A 15,235-nucleotide genomic window follows, 5' to 3' on the forward strand; every position below is an offset into this window, starting at 1 on the left:
GGCAGGCGTCGCTATGCCGGGCATTGACCCTAACCAGTGGACACAGTACTTTGCAGCTCAACAGGCCGCAGCTGCAGCTCAATTGGGCCAGCAACAGGCACACCAACACACACCACCAGGCGGTGTTAACGTTAGCGCTAACCATGCTAACCCAAACAACCAAACTGGTCCTAGTCCTTACGCTGCTTACGCAATTCCATCAAATGCACCACCACAAAGTGATCAAATACCACAATAAACATAGAAGATGGTTTTTTAACATTATTTAATCAAAATGGACGATTTACACGTCTCCTTAGTCTCTTTTCCTCAATCTCATCTCCTCAATCTCATCTCAATCATGACAAATTTGCGAATAGTTTCTGTTTAGAAAGATTTCACCTAATTTTTCTCTCAAGTCCTTATTCTCCTTATTCTCACTGACTCATAACTCACTCAATCACTCAATCTCAACTCGTTGCTTCTTCATTTTGACTAAATATTATAGGTTTATTGTTTTGGGGTGTTGCTTTTGTCTAACTTTTCTGTTATTCATTTAATCACTTTATTTGAATTGAGACTATGTATGTATGCAAAAGTGTGAAAATAATAAGTTAGAGAGATGGAGAGAGTATACAGTGCATTCAATGCACGGAACGTAACCAAGTCGTGAAAGAGAAAAGGAAGGAAATTCTAGTTAAAAAGTCGACCACGCCCAGGTCAAAGATTTAGCGAGAGATTGACCCATACCATAGATAGGTTGCTCTTTAACCTTGATATCACCATCGATGATGACATTTTGATGATTTGATGATTTGATTGGTATGTTTAAGCTGGAGGTGTAGGTGGAGTGGGAGGAGGTAATAGGAGGGGTGAAAGGGGCTAGTCTACCGGGTGCTTGTCTTGCGGAGGTGGAAGCGAGGACGTAGTTATGGAGAGGTGGAGGTGGTTGTTGGGAGTGTGAGTGGGAGTTTGATTGTGAATTTGATTGTACCTGCACCTGTGACTCCCCTTGCCCATCACACTTCTGCTCAGCCAAAACCATAGGGGGAACAAAGTAGGAGTTGTGTTGTAGTTGAAGTGAGGTCATACGATGATACTGTTGCTGATATTGCTGTTGATAGTGCTTTCCAAGCGAACAACTCGGTGAAGAGAAAGATGATGAAGTAAAAGGGCTAATAGAAAGTTGAGGAGTTGTAGGATGCTGAAAATTTTCATTGTAAATGGATAAAGAGTTAGGTGATGAGGGCTGATAAAGATCTTGATGACAATCATCACACACTCTAACAGCGACCGTCTTCGATTTGTCTTGTCTTCTTGGTAAAATGTAATCGCAGCTGGTGGTATCAACCAAGTTTGCAGTTTGCGAAGAGTGTGGGTTGCAGAATACACCACCACACTTTCTACAATGATGACGACGCTCTAATAAGTTGAAAGTAGTTGAGCATGTCACCATATCACATTCCAACGAATCATTATCTGGCTATAAGAATCAAATCAATCTGATTGGTTCATTTGGATTAATAAGGCAAACTAACCTTCCAAAGTGATTTTGGCAATAAACTCGGTGGTGGTGGTGGATTTGAGTATTCTGATGTACTCTGTGTCTCCCTTGGAATGAATGATAACCAAGACTCGTGTGTATCGTATGTACCCTCAGTATCATCAGTATCCTCAGTATCCTGCCTATCTCCCAAAGTAAAACGCGGTAATTTGTCTAGTTTCAATGTGGTGTGTTTGTGAGTACGTGTGGGTGGGTGTGCGTGTGCGTGTGCGGGTACGTGTATCTGTGCATCTGCCTGCGTCGGCGTCTGCCTCACCCCATTCACCCTCAACAACTCGGATAAATTCGATTGTGATCTTGTTGGCTCTGTTTTATTCATTGTGATTTCTGTGATGATGGATGATGAGATTAGAAACGCCTTTGACAGCCAGTCATTCCTGTTCGCCGATTTATTTATTTTTATTTCTCATTTATTCTTGCATATTCTTGCAGCAGGCTATACGCTCTTCTCCCCCTTCTCATTAATCTCTACTCATCTCCGTTTCCCCCATCCCGAGCCCCATCTCCGCCTCTTGGTCCCGAACCACCATCATGGCATCCCACAACAGCCCATCGCTATTCATCATCCTCCCGCTAATATTGGTCTTCTCCACAATTACCTTTCTCTTTCTCATCTTCTCTCTCGCGCTCCTCATAGTCCGTATCAAGAAGCGCAATCGCAGCACACGCAGTCCCGGCAACTTCCGCAGGCTCACTCGCATTACCCCTGATTCCTCGCAGCTATTTCTCCCTTTCAACGACGATCACCTCAATCTCCCCCCTATCGATCTCTCTGATATGGATTATGACGGCGGTTTAGCCGATTGGGCCGTCGACGAGCCAGGCGGTCAAACTGCCGCCATTGAGCGCTACTTCAACTCGTTAGACCAAGCCCAGATGGCTGGTGTACAGAGAGCCCGTGACTTCCAAGCCACCCACCCGCCAACCAGTCTCCCCACCGCCATCACCCTATCTCAATATCTCACCATCCAAGAGAAGGGTGTTGCAGCGTGGTCATTCGAGCCCGACTACGAATCGCTCCCTCCAATTCTCGTCCAAGCCCGCACCGAGCTCACTTTCCTGGCTGATGGCGAGGGTCTCCCACCCAGTGAAGGCGGTGCTTGCAGCGTACAGACCAATCTCCCTATCCCCCGTTCCAACGACGTGTACTACTTTGAAGCGAAGCTGTTCGAGATTTCGCCTGGCACCACTCTCGCGTTCGGTCTGTCTACCAAACCGTTCCCTTCGTTCAGGCTGCCCGGCACGTGCAAGTACTCTGTAGCTTATGACAGCAACGGGCAGGCGAGCTACAACTATCCCTTCACTGCCCACCCGATCGGCACGCCACTGCTCGAAGGCGACGTGCTCGGTGTCGGTTACAAACCGCGCACTGGGACTGTCTTCTACACGCGTAACGGCAAGCGTCTCGACCCACCTCCGCTCGATGGTGCTTTCCATGCTTTCGGGAATGGCAGCGGTGGTAACCAACAACGCACTCCCTCTCACGCGCAAGCCAACTCAGAAGGAAGCAACGGCAACCCAACCAACTCCTCCCCACTCGACCTTTTCCCTACCGTAGGCAGCACGGGGGCGGCAGTCGTTCATGTCAATTTCGGCCAAGCTGGTTTCGTTTTTATAGAGGCTAACGTGAAGAAGTGGGGTCTGGCACCTATGTCGGGCACTCTCGCTCCACCACCCGCATACGGACACAACAACGGCTCGCTGCTGCTTGAGACGGCAGGCGGACGAGGCGGAGGTGATGAAGACGACACACAAACACACGATCCCTCCCGCCCTCTCACGTTCGATGAGCGCAGCCGTCTCGAGAGACGTGTCAACCAAGGTCTCAGGAGGGAGGCTGGAGGTGGTTCCCGTGCAGGTGCACAGGCGGATGAGAGCGGGAGTGAGATGGCTGGTGACGCCGGAGTCGGTACATCGACGGTCTCAAATGATCCACAGTCACACAATCTCACACTCTCGAATATCAGACACGCTCCATCGCATCACCATCACAAGGACAATCAAAGCGAGTCGCTCGATTACACAAACAACCCACCTACACCGAATAACCTCGACATAAGTCTGACAGAGCTCGAGAGAAGACGCTCACAAGGCGCGGGTGCGTCGACGAGCAGACGAGAAGAGAGTGAAAGTGGAAATGAAAACGAGAATGAAATTGGTGAAGGTGATGGTGATGGTGAACGCACTCCAACGGCCAACACCGCCTCAGCAACCCATTCCACCCCTGCCACGCCTTGTGTTTCCTCGGAAGCACCCCCTCCACACTACGCACCGATCGACCCGCAGAAATATCCCGATGGAGTAAGTCTGGCTGATATTCCAGTAAGTACGAGCTGAGTGCGGTTGTGGATTGTAATTGCTAACGACCCCACAGTCAGATGAATTGGTGAGGTTGATAGGGGAGTGAATTGACTGGTAATTGAAGCAGAGCAGTTATCTTAATGCAAATAGATGAGCATTTCTTACATAATCCGTTTCACGACACGCCTAAGCCACGACAAACACCAGTAGCAGCAGCAGCACAAGACACAGCACACGCACAACTACACCTACACTTTCACCCATTCTTACACTACAGACACATATATTCTGTTGTACTAATTGATTGATAACACGTTCGTCTTGACGTTGACGGTGACCATGCACAATCACAGCCACAGTCAAGTGCCCAGCAGCAGCTCGGTGTTTGGGCTGCCAAACCAGCTCAACCAGCACAACCACGCCATACCTATCCCGGGCAGTGCCAGTAGCGGGGGAGGCTTTGCCCAGCGAGTATCCATGTCCCAGTCGCCGACGAGCAGCGTGAGTATGAGTGCGAGTGCGAGTGCGGAAGCGCAGCGGCGGCGCAATTCGCTGCACTCGTCCCAGACGCCATCCACGCCGCCGGGAGGGTTACGAGGGGCTGATGTGGCCGATGTGCCGATGGACGATAGCGGGAGCGGGAGAGCGACACCATGGCAAATACTATCGCAAATACCAGCACACGCCCACACACACACACCCCTGCGCGTCCCCACACGGCCTGTCACGCGGCGACAGAACCTGCTTCCACAGTCCAAGAACTTTAGTCGAGTGCAGGACCAGCTGCGCGGGGAGAAGGCGCCACAGCAACACGAGGCGGCATCAGAGGCCAACGTGCAGCGCCTGCTCCTGTCGGCACCTTCCTCGCCGCTTTTGCCGCGCACGCCGCGCTCGAGACACAGCCATCACAGCCATGCAGGACGCACGCGCACGCACGGCCGCTTTCCCGAGAGCTGCCACGACGAGGATGAGGACCAAGAGGTGTGCAGCAGCAGCAGTGGCGAGGAGAGCGAGAGTGTGAGCGTGGGCGGGGGTATGCACGTCGGTACCGGTACCCTCGGTGCCCTCGGTGCTTCTGAAGACATGGACATGAATACCAACACCTGGGAACCGTGCGATAGCGGCACTGTTGCTCACTCCCACTCACACCTACACATGCCCCCGCCTATGCCGCCGCGCGCACCACACAACACAAGTCTCAACGCGTGGCTCGAGTTTCGCGAGCCGAGCCACCCCGCGCGCGCGTCGCCGGGCGCGCGGCTGAGCCAGGGGAGTATCCACGATGTGGACTTGCCGATGAACGGGAGTGGGAGTGGGAGTGTGAGTGCGCATAGCAGCGGCAACGGCAACGGCAACGCCAATATGAACGGCTCCCCAAGCTCATCCACCCAGCTCCACCTCACTGCCAACACGGGCAAAGCGGCGAAGCGGAAATTGACTGAAGGGGACAGATACGAACCGTATGCGTACAGCAGCATGAAGAGGCGAGCTGTTTCACCCAGTCTCTCAATAAGCCAAAGTCAAAGCCAGACACATACACATACACACACGCAAATGCAAACGCCAACACCAATGCAGACACCAACACCAATACATTCACATTCCACTCCCACCTCATCTCAACATTCCACTCTCAAACACAGATCTAACTCCAACACATCACGCTCGGCCAGCCCTCAACTGAGTACGGTCGTAGCAGCCGCTAGCACACCCGGCAAGGGCAGCGGAATGGGGTATGGAACTACGGCTCTCGGCCTTGCTGCGAGCTCGGGCATCAAGTGGGGTCATGATTCAGTCGGTGGTGGCGTTGGCGTTAGCGCTCCCGTTGACGACTCGGCTCTTGAAACTGGCTCTAGCTACACCTCCGACGACGCCGTCAAAATCAGGAGTGAGGGTGTGGATGGTATTTCGAGAATGTCGCTGGGTTAGCATGTGTGGTGAGTGGGGAGAGTATAGCTCACTAGCTCATCCACCTTATCCACCTACTCTTTCTATTAAAATCACGCAAGATTAATGTATTATGTACTAATGTAATGTTTATCTTTCTCGATTGTCATCGATTCTCGTTTCTGGTCTCTTGGTTTTTTTGGTTTCTCCATGCAAACTTATTCAAGCACCATAAGCATGGGCATGCACATGGGCGATTTGTGGCGAGGCAGTGCCATTTCCGTGGCCGAGAGCGCCTACAGGGTTGACAGTACCACTTGTGGCACCATGAAAAGGCACATGTCCCCCACTATTAACCTGCTCCTGCAGTTCTTTCTGATGTTTCTGTTGCGCCAACCTCTGCTCCTGTGTGAGACCGCCTAGAATGACAGCCTCGTCGAGTGATTTGAGAGCGTCGCTTTCACGTAACGCACTAAGATCACCCCTGTTATTCTTGAGCATTTCCTCGTAATGTATCTTTTCAATCTCGCCATCAGTGATAACGTCCGTAATCCACTCATGTTCGAGTAGATCCCTCGGCCTGACGCGCGTTTCGGGATTAAGATCCAACATGGGTACCAAGAACGACGTCAACACATTAGCTTCTTCCGCACTCATCAGATACTTCTCCCGTAATACCCTGTCTAGCGGCCAATAACGCAGTTTGTGGATTCTCCTAAGCTCGGCTCTCCTGTTGAAAAGATCTAATGAATACTTACCATTGATGAGCTCTTTAGGCATGTTGCCTAGCAGCTCCATCACTTGCGCCATGTGGTCGTCATCTTTCCCGTACTTGGTCCCCGATTGCGGATCGAAAAGATAATCACCCGTTATCAACTCAAATATCATACACGCTGTAGACCACAGATCCGCACTGGGACCCCATTGACCACCCAGTATCACCTCGGGACATCTATACTGACGCGTCTGGATATCATTTGTAAAGTGGTGGTCTATCCAGCAAGCATTACCCAGATCGGCTATCTTGCATGCGAGCCGTTCAAGACTCTCAGGGTCATATGGAGCAGTTGGTATATTATCGTGCATGTCTTCGTTAGGTGAGTGTGAGTAGTGAGGTGCGTGTGATGGACGTGGATATTGGGGGAGTGAGGTAGAGAAAGGAGAATCAGCGGATATCTTTGTAGGTTCACCCGGTTGAGGATTCTGATTAGTGACGACGGTAGATGATGTACTCGATGTGCTTGGTTGTTGGGGCGCTTGTTGTGATAATAAGGATGGACCCTGTGCTTTTGGAGCTTTTGCTGTTGTTTTCTCACCGAAATAACTGTCGCCAGGCTGACTGAGGGGCGAGCTGGGTTTGTCGCTTGCGAGTTTAACGCCCTTTAAATCCTTACCAATCATTTCAGCGCTATTTTCAAAACCTGTGCTAACTTGGGTAGATCTGAAACTGTTGGGTGACTGACCTATACCAGGAACACCCGAGATCTTGGACATACCGAAACTCCATTTATCCATCATAGGACTACCTGCCATTGAAGAGGAGGGAGAGGGCAGAGGTTGAGATCCAGTGATGAAGATACCTTCTCTTCTAGGAGTTTGAGCACCGCCTCTGCCTTGCGAAGGTGGAACACCGACTAATTTAGTCGGTACAGCTTGAACACTGTTATCCAACTCAGCTTTAACAACGACTTCAACGTCATCGATGCATATAAGAACATTCTCAGGCTTGATATCTGTGTGAATGATACCACACTTGTTGTGCATGTAGTCTAAACTGAGAAGGATTTGTTTAGCGACCTGTTTAACGATTTGAATGGGAACACCGCGATGTTGATAGCGTTTGATGAGACCGAGGAGGTTCTCGCCCAGGACTTCAAAAACCATACAAACGTGTGAGCCATTTGGACCTCTATGACGGAAATGGTCAAGGAGAAGAACGGAATGCCTGCGACCAGGATGACGGGGTTCAGACGAGACTAAACGTTGCAGAAGTTTGATTTCATCAAGAGCTGTTTCTGTGTAGTGTGGAGCTGATTTGACTATTTTCAGTGCGACGTGTTTGTTAGTTTTGTGATCTTTAGCGAGCCAGACCTGATGGGAGTGGGATTAGCCAGGCAGAAGCTTTAGATTTCTACCAACCAATGAAAAGTGTCCCCAGCCCAATTTACGGACGATGGTGTATCTGCCATCAGCGAAAGTGTCACCGACTGCGAGTGAACAAGAGTGAGTTTTATACGCTGTAAATTGATTAATACACCCACTCATAGTATGATGATATCCCCCTTTACAATAATCATCCAAGTCTTCTTCCTCTATAATCAAGTTAGATTGCTGTCAGGGGAATCCATTGGACAGTCACAAACCCTCAGAATTAACCGAGTCTGATTCGAATGACTCGTAACTGCCAGCCAATGATGCGTTGTTGTTTGATTTACTCATCGAGATTGAGCTGCGTGTAGGCCACGTTAGATTGTATATGGTTATTTAATATTCATCATACGGGATTGCAGTGTTATTGGAATTATTGGGATTACTGGGATTACTATAATTATTGTAATTACTCATTCTCGTCGTTGTCGTTGGAGTCCAAGGGGTGTTTTATCATTATCTTGGTTTATTTAACTCAATTTGTTTATCTAATAAAGGGTTCTGACGTATATCACGCTCCCACACTCTCACTCTCCCAGCCACCCCATTCTTCCCTCTGATTGGCTGATCCCTTTCCCTTATCTAATCGCATCTGATTGGTGGGCTGAAAACACTATTTATTCAATTTACTCAATTTACTTAATTAATCCCCTCTTCTTAATTCTCTTGCACGTAGTTCCCAGGGAACACTCCCTCGCTTCCTCCCATTCTTCCTGTCCACCTGTACCTTGTCAGGAACACACTTCAGAATCCACTTGCAGCACTCACCAGTCATTAGTCGATTCCGTACGCTGAATCACCTCTATCTGATCCCCTGCTCTGAATCCAAGATCCCCTTCTGCCTATTTATACTTGTAAATGACTCAACCTACTAATCAATCTACTCACCTGTGGCTCAAAGTCATACAACGCTGTAACGATACTCCCTTTAGGTTTTGGTTTCATTGGTGGTGGTGGTGGTGGTCTCTTGGAAGCTGAACTAGGTGATGCATCGTACGCAGGTGGTGCTGAGCTGAACCCTGATCCTGACCTGCCCAAACCTGCTGCTCCACCTGGTGACTTGACGTCACTAGAGCTACCCATATCATACTCATCACCCTCCTCAACTCCAACTCCACCGCCTCCTTCACCTCCCGCTGCCGTCTTTGACTTGTTGCGTCTGATTTGTGCGCCAAATTTACCCGTAGACAGCGCTGTAAGTCGTTTAGTCAACTCTTCCACCTGCACATTAGCTCCCTGGTCATTGGCCATATATGCAGATTCAGCATCACCGTAGTTAAGGTCATACTTATCGCTAGCGAATGCCTGTACCTTATCGAGAATGAGGTAGTAGATATTCAGCTGCATGTAGTAGAACGAGTGGAATAGCGGTGTGATGAATTTCTGCGCCATCACATACAACTGTGGCAATTCCGTCTTGGTGAGGTTGTTATAGTGCTCATATTCAGCCTGTGCATTCTCAAACTCATTCTCCAGCTTGAAAAGATTCTTCTCGTCGCTCATCGTCTTATCCTTCTTTTCGCGCAGCTTGGAGAGTGAGTTGTTGAAGCGGTCGTAGTCGACGAGCTGTTTGGGTGTTTGAGTTATCAAAAATCCTACAACACTCCAAGCCCACCTTGTGATTACGCTTCACTATCGTCTTGCGCACACGCTGCAACAACTCCTTGAACTCCTTGGCTGGGGTCATCACCCTACCCTCAATCAGATCCAATTCAGGTGCGAGCGTGTCCTTCAACTCTGCCATCAGTACTTGATACATGGTGATGTTGTTTAGTGTCAATTCCGACGCTGGATTTTTCTTGTCGAGACCAACATCATTTGAGCCACTGAATTCGGTGTGAGCGGGATGTAATATACTCGCACAAACTCACATTGGTTGAAATATTGTTTCAAAGGCTTTACCGAAATCGGCACCTGATTTCAGCAGACCTGCGAATGATGTGAGCATTGAGTGGTGTGATTCAACTGCCAAGACGCAGACGCAGACGCACCTTGAACAGAATCTCTAAACAGCCTTGAATCCTTCACCAGCCTATCAGCACCTTGCTCTATAATTTGCATTCTACGTTCATGTTCGTCGAATGCGGCGTCTGTTGTTGTAGACGCTCTGCCAATTTTAGAGGACATTTGGTGCGGGGCACGCTTAATTGATTTTATCATTCCTTTGTGGATATTAGAGGGCTGTCTGGCGTACTCGACGTATTCCTCAGTCTACACAGCTACTCACCCTTCATGATGTGATGATGATGGTGATGATGATCGTTATGGTATAAGCATCGAAACTACAATTCATCGTGTTGATTGGTTTGTTGAAATGGTTTAAACAGTACGCTAGCTATTGTGATTCCTCTGTTGTATATGCGTCTCTTTAAAACGTATAAAACGCAGAACACGAAGAATAGAATGGATATTACGATCAGCAGCTTATCAAGTATATTACCCCTTTCAAGCTGCCTTAATATCTGCTTCGATGTATTCAACAATACATTGAAATCCATGTACTGATTCCTTGTAGTACTCATCAGACCACTGCTATCCTCCCAGATCTGATGATTGAGTATTGATTGATCCAAATTAGATTTCAACATGTTTGTAGTCTTCACGAGGCTCTGCGTAAGCTCAGAATCATCCTTGTTCCTCTCGTCCTTGTCATCTATCAGCTCATTTCGCCCTCCACTCCCATCTATTCTACGCTTGGTTGATAGAGATACGCTCCTGAATTTGCTCCGAATCAGATTGTATCTCTCCTCTAATGTTCTATCCCCGCCTTGGAAGACGTTCTCGTCAATCATCTCCTTCACTCTACCCAATTCATCTCTTATACTGTTAAATAGCTCGTTGAAATCCCTGTAATTTGATTGGCTGGATAGTCTCTTCAATTCCTCCACATCTAAGTCATCTAATTTCTCTTTTATCTCAACTTGCATTGTAGATGATGACGTTATTGAGTAAAGAAATTATGACTAAATTGAGATGCGTGAACTTGATATATTGACCTGTAAGTAGGAAGGAATGTTAAAGCGCGGTTTAAGGTGTATGATTATGTGCTTAAATTGACATAAACGTAACCTGAAAATCTTCACCGCACTTTACCAAATAGCTGGATATCCTTTGTGTTATCCAAGTCCTCTGTTTGAGCTGAGTAGGAGTTTGATAGTTTATTCTGCGTGTTCACCTGTCCACATGCTGACTACATCACATGTATCAAGCCACACAAGACCAAACACTTTCACCAATACAACGATGACAAAATCATTTTACTTTCTGCTTTGCACAACATACCACGATCCAGATGTCTGTGGGTTTAATAGCTGGGTGAGTTGTTCACGCTGTATTCTTTGTTCACACGCTGAGCCATAACACCATAACACACGACACAGAAACGCCAGTGGCAGCTGCAGTCTCTCTCCCGCATCAACGAGAAGAAGAAGAGGGATTTCATCACCCAAATTACTTCCGGCGTCGCCAAAGATTGGGTGAATGGCGTTCTCAAGGACAAAGAGGGGAAGCTGTACAATCCAGATTGCTTGCAGGTTGAAGGCACGCCGCTTATTACACACAACCCCCCTGATTCCTCCTACGTTCCTCTCGTCAAGGTGGATGACCACATCGAACTTCTCTCGGCACAACCTGCCCAAGGCGGCACAAAGAAGCAGAGGAAGCAGAGCAAACAGGGCGGCCTTGATAGCGCAACTCAATAGCTGTACTTTGCTTATATTTTCTCTCTCTTTTTCCTCTTCAAGTCTATGATGCTTATCACGCTTATTATGTCTACGATATTTACGATATTTACCATGTTTTTCCATCTGCCTACAATTTAATCTTGTTAAATATTACGCAACCTCTTACTCAGTATCTCCTCCGATTTTGGACTTGTTGGATGACGATATTTGTCTTGATTTCCATACCCACCAGAATCGACAAGACCACTTGACGTCTTAGAGAGATCAAAATTGTGCAGAGTCTGCTTGATATGTGAATAAGAATGAGCATACATGCCGCTGCTTTTCCTCGTGGGCAAATTCTGAGTATGGGTGTGGGGTATCGACGCACCACTAGCACGCCTCTTGCCCACATTCACCCGTCTATTCCACCACCGTCCCAAAACCCGCTTTACCCACGAATCCAATCCGAGATATTCCGCGTTCTGCACTGCGCCCTCCCACTTAACCGCACCGCTTTCGAGGTGGCCCTCCAGAAAGGGTCCATGTCCGAAATAGAGTGCTTGTACGAGATGCAGCAAAGAGTACGCGTCGGGTATCGGTAGGTATATGGCGCGAGTGTGTGGCATGATATGTGGTATTGTCCGTTTGTGTTTGCTGTGCATACTGTGCGCAACTCCCTGCTTTAGCATCGCGCGCGTCTCGGATGCTATCTGCTCCGTCTTCTTCATAGTTTCCACTTTTTCGCTCTTTTCGCTTTCCGATCTGTTCAAATGCTTGTACGCGCCTGCTTCTGCTTCGGCGTCTGCCTGCTCACTCTCCTCCCCCAGTCTGTCGAAAATTGCCTTGAAGAGGCTCGATTGGGATGTGAGGAAGTCCTTGTGGAGATGGAGGACAAGTAGGCGTGGATGGGAGTGTGAGTGGGTGTGAGTGTGATTTTGGCTGTAATTCTCAATTTGACTCTGAATCTGCTCCGGTTTCAGCGCAGCCCCATCGGCGACGACGGACGTCTTTCTACTGCTTCTCGGGCTAGTCACACTGCTCTTACTGCCGAAAGCTCGAATGGTCTGTGTGCTGTGTGCGCTACTATTGCTCGCAACGCTAGCGCGTGGGGTTCGTTCGTCGTGCGTGTTGTGGTCGTCGCTCTCCTGCTGACCGTGATTGTGTTTGTGTTTGTTCAGCGGCGGCCAGAACAGCGTCCGATTGCCACTCCCTTCCACAGCCTCAGCGCGTGCTACATCGTAGTTGAACACCGCTGCGGACAGTCCAGCTGATGCAGCCGCCGCAGCGGATATGGTGACCTCCGAAGTGCGTCGCGTGGGTGGCGTCTGTGGCGTCTGTGGGTAGAGCAGCGTGTGCGGCTCACCTTTGCCTTCAACTTGAGCCTCGCACGCGGCATCACACTCACACTCGCACCCCTCGTCGACCGGTATCACTAGCGCACAGTCCGCATGCTCGTGGCGCTCCCAGTATCGCAGCGCTTGCGCGTGTAGATTGTCGAGGTGCTTCGTGTGGTTGAGTGCGGCGGTGTGTGGTGCTGGCGTACCCGTTATATAGCCCGTGGGTGGCCCCGTCATCGCCTCTGACGCTCTAGATGCACCGTCCGCGTTCAGCTGCAGTGCTGCTGGTCTCTTGCGCTCACTTGTCTTGTTCATCGTGTTCAACGGATATACGCTCCCTCCTAACCCCTCTTATTATGCAAAATGTATCTTAATTTGGAGAACAATGGCTTTTATGCAGGTACACGCGGTTATATTTGGAGTCAGTGATAAGTGATACAAAGGCCATGTGATGAGACGAGCTTTGAGATAATAATTGACGTTACGACTCCAGCTTCCTTTCCTTTTTCCTCATATTTTTTTATTTCTCACTTACGCATTTCCCTGCACACCTTGGCTACGAGAACACCCGCTGCAACAACCAAACCAGCTATACTACCCTTACCCACCAAGCTCACCCTCTCATCGCGCCTTCTCGAAACCTCCTCAGCATCCGCGTACGATATATCCGGCCTGAAGGTGACTAGCTGGTACAGACTCATCCACCCACTGCTAGCAGCCGTTGGGAATGGTTCGCGCCGCAAAATCTCCGGCGACGCCACCGCTGCCGGTCTGATTAGTGTGTTGAGCAGGGCATCCAACCCTTTCCTGAGTTTATAAAGCGGGTTAGTGACTTTAGAGCGCATTTCGACGTAATTGCCCATCGCCAAGTCGACAATACTACGCAGATCACGACTCCTCTCCCGACTGTACCTTTCGAGAGCGACACCGAGCGGCTGGACAGGTGTCGATTTGTCACTGCGTACACCCGCACTGTCCATCATGGCGAGCAACACGCGCACATCCTCAAACCCAGCATTCATGCCCTGGCCATAGAAGGGCACCATCGAGTGGGCGGCGTCGCCCAGTATCACTGCACGGTCGGAGTAGTGGTACGGCGAGCACTGGTGCGGGTGCATTAGTCACTATCTTCGCTATCCCTCTAGCTTTCGCTTGCTCACCCTTATTGTCACAAGTGACCCTTGCGGGTTGTGCGTAAAGTCATCCGCCGCGCACTCCTCGCCCATCAGAGCAAGTGCGTCGGGAAACTCTCGGCGGAACAGCTCCACGAAGCGGTCTTTACTGTCTGCGAGCTGAGCGAACTTTTCGAAAGGCGCAAAGAACGTGCATGTGAATGAGCAGTCTTGGTTGGGTAGTGCGATGAGCATGAAGGACTGACGCGGCCAAATATGCAAGTGGTGGGCATCTAGCAGGAAAGTCGGTCTGCCGAGACCATCAACGGGACCAGCTGGAATGGACAATTCTAGGTAGGCGTGCGGGATGTATTCCTGTGCGTAGTCCATCCTACAAGTGCACAGGAAAGAGTTGTGAGAAAGTGCTACATGGAGTAGAAATCCCATTCTACCTACCTCATCACCCGCATCAGCTGGTTGCGTATAACGGAATGCGCTCCATCGGCACCTAGCACCAGATCCCAGTCTTTGTGCGCGGCTGTCGCGCCATTTTGCTCATAATGCAAAACACGCTCGTCGAACTGCACAGAACGAATTTTGGCATCAAAGGAGATAGAAACGTTGGGAAGAGACTGAGCTTGAGAAATGAGTGCGTTGTTGAGCTTTTGACGGTCGATTGCATTGATGCACTATTGGAGAGTGAGACATTTCCAAGGAGCACAGCCAAAGACGCGCCTCGCCGTTATTGCTGTAAATCTGGCTATCAAGAGAGCCATCGAGGCTGTGTATCATACGCCCCTTCATCGGAATGGTTGCGTCAGTGATGAGCCTATGATAAAGAAGACCGTCGTCGCTGTCGATGGATTTGATAGCCATAAGAGCTCTAGAAGAGATAGCAAGGTTTATGGAGCGTCTGGACAGCTTCTGGAGCTGGCTGGGTGAACGTGGGTCTGCGTACGCTGATGAGCTCGATTGCCACACACAAACCAAAGATAGACAGACCAGGCCTCGATTCATAAATCTGTACATTCCAGCCTTTGCCTGCTAAACCAATCGCAGCTACACAACCAACCAGCCCTGCACCAGATATCACGACTGTGCGATTATCGCTTGACATGGCGGTGGATGAGCAACGAGAACGGGAATAAGGATATTAACTAGAGAATAGAGCGCTCAAGGCATAAATTTACTGTAAAATATTTGAATATTTCTTTCTTCGAGAATCTTCGTCTGGCTCCGTTA

At 49.3% G+C, this 15,235-nt stretch overlaps 8 protein-coding genes across 8 annotated transcripts; 3 read left to right on the forward strand and 5 right to left on the reverse strand.

The window, feature by feature from the left end:
• Window positions 1-676: 676 nt before the first annotated feature.
• J056_002684 (uncharacterized protein) lies at window positions 677-1,862 on the reverse strand (the record flags this gene model as incomplete). Its single annotated transcript, XM_009271949.1, has 2 exons — window positions 677-1,084; window positions 1,518-1,862. The coding sequence occupies 2 exons, from the start codon at window positions 1,860-1,862 to the stop codon at window positions 677-679; spliced, it is 753 nt and encodes a 250-aa protein (XP_009270224.1).
• A 212-nt stretch (window positions 1,863-2,074) lies between these two features.
• J056_002685 (Protein ssh-4) lies at window positions 2,075-3,950 on the forward strand (the record flags this gene model as incomplete). Its single annotated transcript, XM_009271950.1, has 2 exons — window positions 2,075-3,865; window positions 3,918-3,950. The coding sequence occupies 2 exons, from the start codon at window positions 2,075-2,077 to the stop codon at window positions 3,948-3,950; spliced, it is 1,824 nt and encodes a 607-aa protein (XP_009270225.1).
• A 233-nt stretch (window positions 3,951-4,183) lies between these two features.
• Window positions 4,184-5,773, forward strand: J056_002686 (uncharacterized protein; the record flags this gene model as incomplete). Its single annotated transcript, XM_009271951.1, has 1 exon — window positions 4,184-5,773. One exon carries the CDS (start codon window positions 4,184-4,186, stop codon window positions 5,771-5,773), a length of 1,590 nt encoding a protein of 529 aa, XP_009270226.1.
• Window positions 5,774-5,953: 180 nt separating this feature from the next.
• Window positions 5,954-8,170, reverse strand: J056_002687 (Protein kinase dsk1; the record flags this gene model as incomplete). Its single annotated transcript, XM_009271952.1, has 4 exons — window positions 5,954-7,822; window positions 7,871-7,938; window positions 7,993-8,043; window positions 8,095-8,170. 4 exons carry the CDS (start codon window positions 8,168-8,170, stop codon window positions 5,954-5,956), a joined length of 2,064 nt encoding a protein of 687 aa, XP_009270227.1.
• A 366-nt stretch (window positions 8,171-8,536) lies between these two features.
• On the reverse strand, window positions 8,537-10,806 carry J056_002688 (Reduced viability upon starvation protein; the record flags this gene model as incomplete). Its single annotated transcript, XM_009271953.1, has 7 exons — window positions 8,537-8,600; window positions 8,648-8,721; window positions 8,768-9,445; window positions 9,495-9,705; window positions 9,751-9,808; window positions 9,871-10,041; window positions 10,407-10,806. The coding sequence occupies 7 exons, from the start codon at window positions 10,804-10,806 to the stop codon at window positions 8,537-8,539; spliced, it is 1,656 nt and encodes a 551-aa protein (XP_009270228.1).
• A 316-nt stretch (window positions 10,807-11,122) lies between these two features.
• On the forward strand, window positions 11,123-11,580 carry J056_002689 (uncharacterized protein; the record flags this gene model as incomplete). The annotated part of the gene is made up of 2 exons (XM_009271954.1): window positions 11,123-11,194; window positions 11,260-11,580. The coding sequence occupies 2 exons, from the start codon at window positions 11,123-11,125 to the stop codon at window positions 11,578-11,580; spliced, it is 393 nt and encodes a 130-aa protein (XP_009270229.1).
• A 125-nt stretch (window positions 11,581-11,705) lies between these two features.
• J056_002690 (uncharacterized protein) lies at window positions 11,706-13,196 on the reverse strand (the record flags this gene model as incomplete). Its single annotated transcript, XM_009271955.1, has 1 exon — window positions 11,706-13,196. The coding sequence occupies one exon, from the start codon at window positions 13,194-13,196 to the stop codon at window positions 11,706-11,708; it is 1,491 nt and encodes a 496-aa protein (XP_009270230.1).
• Window positions 13,197-13,408: 212 nt separating this feature from the next.
• On the reverse strand, window positions 13,409-15,110 carry J056_002691 (Kynurenine 3-monooxygenase; the record flags this gene model as incomplete). Its single annotated transcript, XM_009271956.1, has 5 exons — window positions 13,409-13,984; window positions 14,042-14,384; window positions 14,450-14,625; window positions 14,684-14,943; window positions 14,996-15,110. 5 exons carry the CDS (start codon window positions 15,108-15,110, stop codon window positions 13,409-13,411), a joined length of 1,470 nt encoding a protein of 489 aa, XP_009270231.1.
• Window positions 15,111-15,235: the final 125 nt, after the last annotated feature.

This window comes from Wallemia ichthyophaga (genome assembly GCF_000400465.1).
Source record: "Wallemia ichthyophaga EXF-994 unplaced genomic scaffold scaffold24, whole genome shotgun sequence".
NCBI classification, from domain to species: domain Eukaryota; kingdom Fungi; phylum Basidiomycota; class Wallemiomycetes; order Wallemiales; family Wallemiaceae; genus Wallemia; species Wallemia ichthyophaga.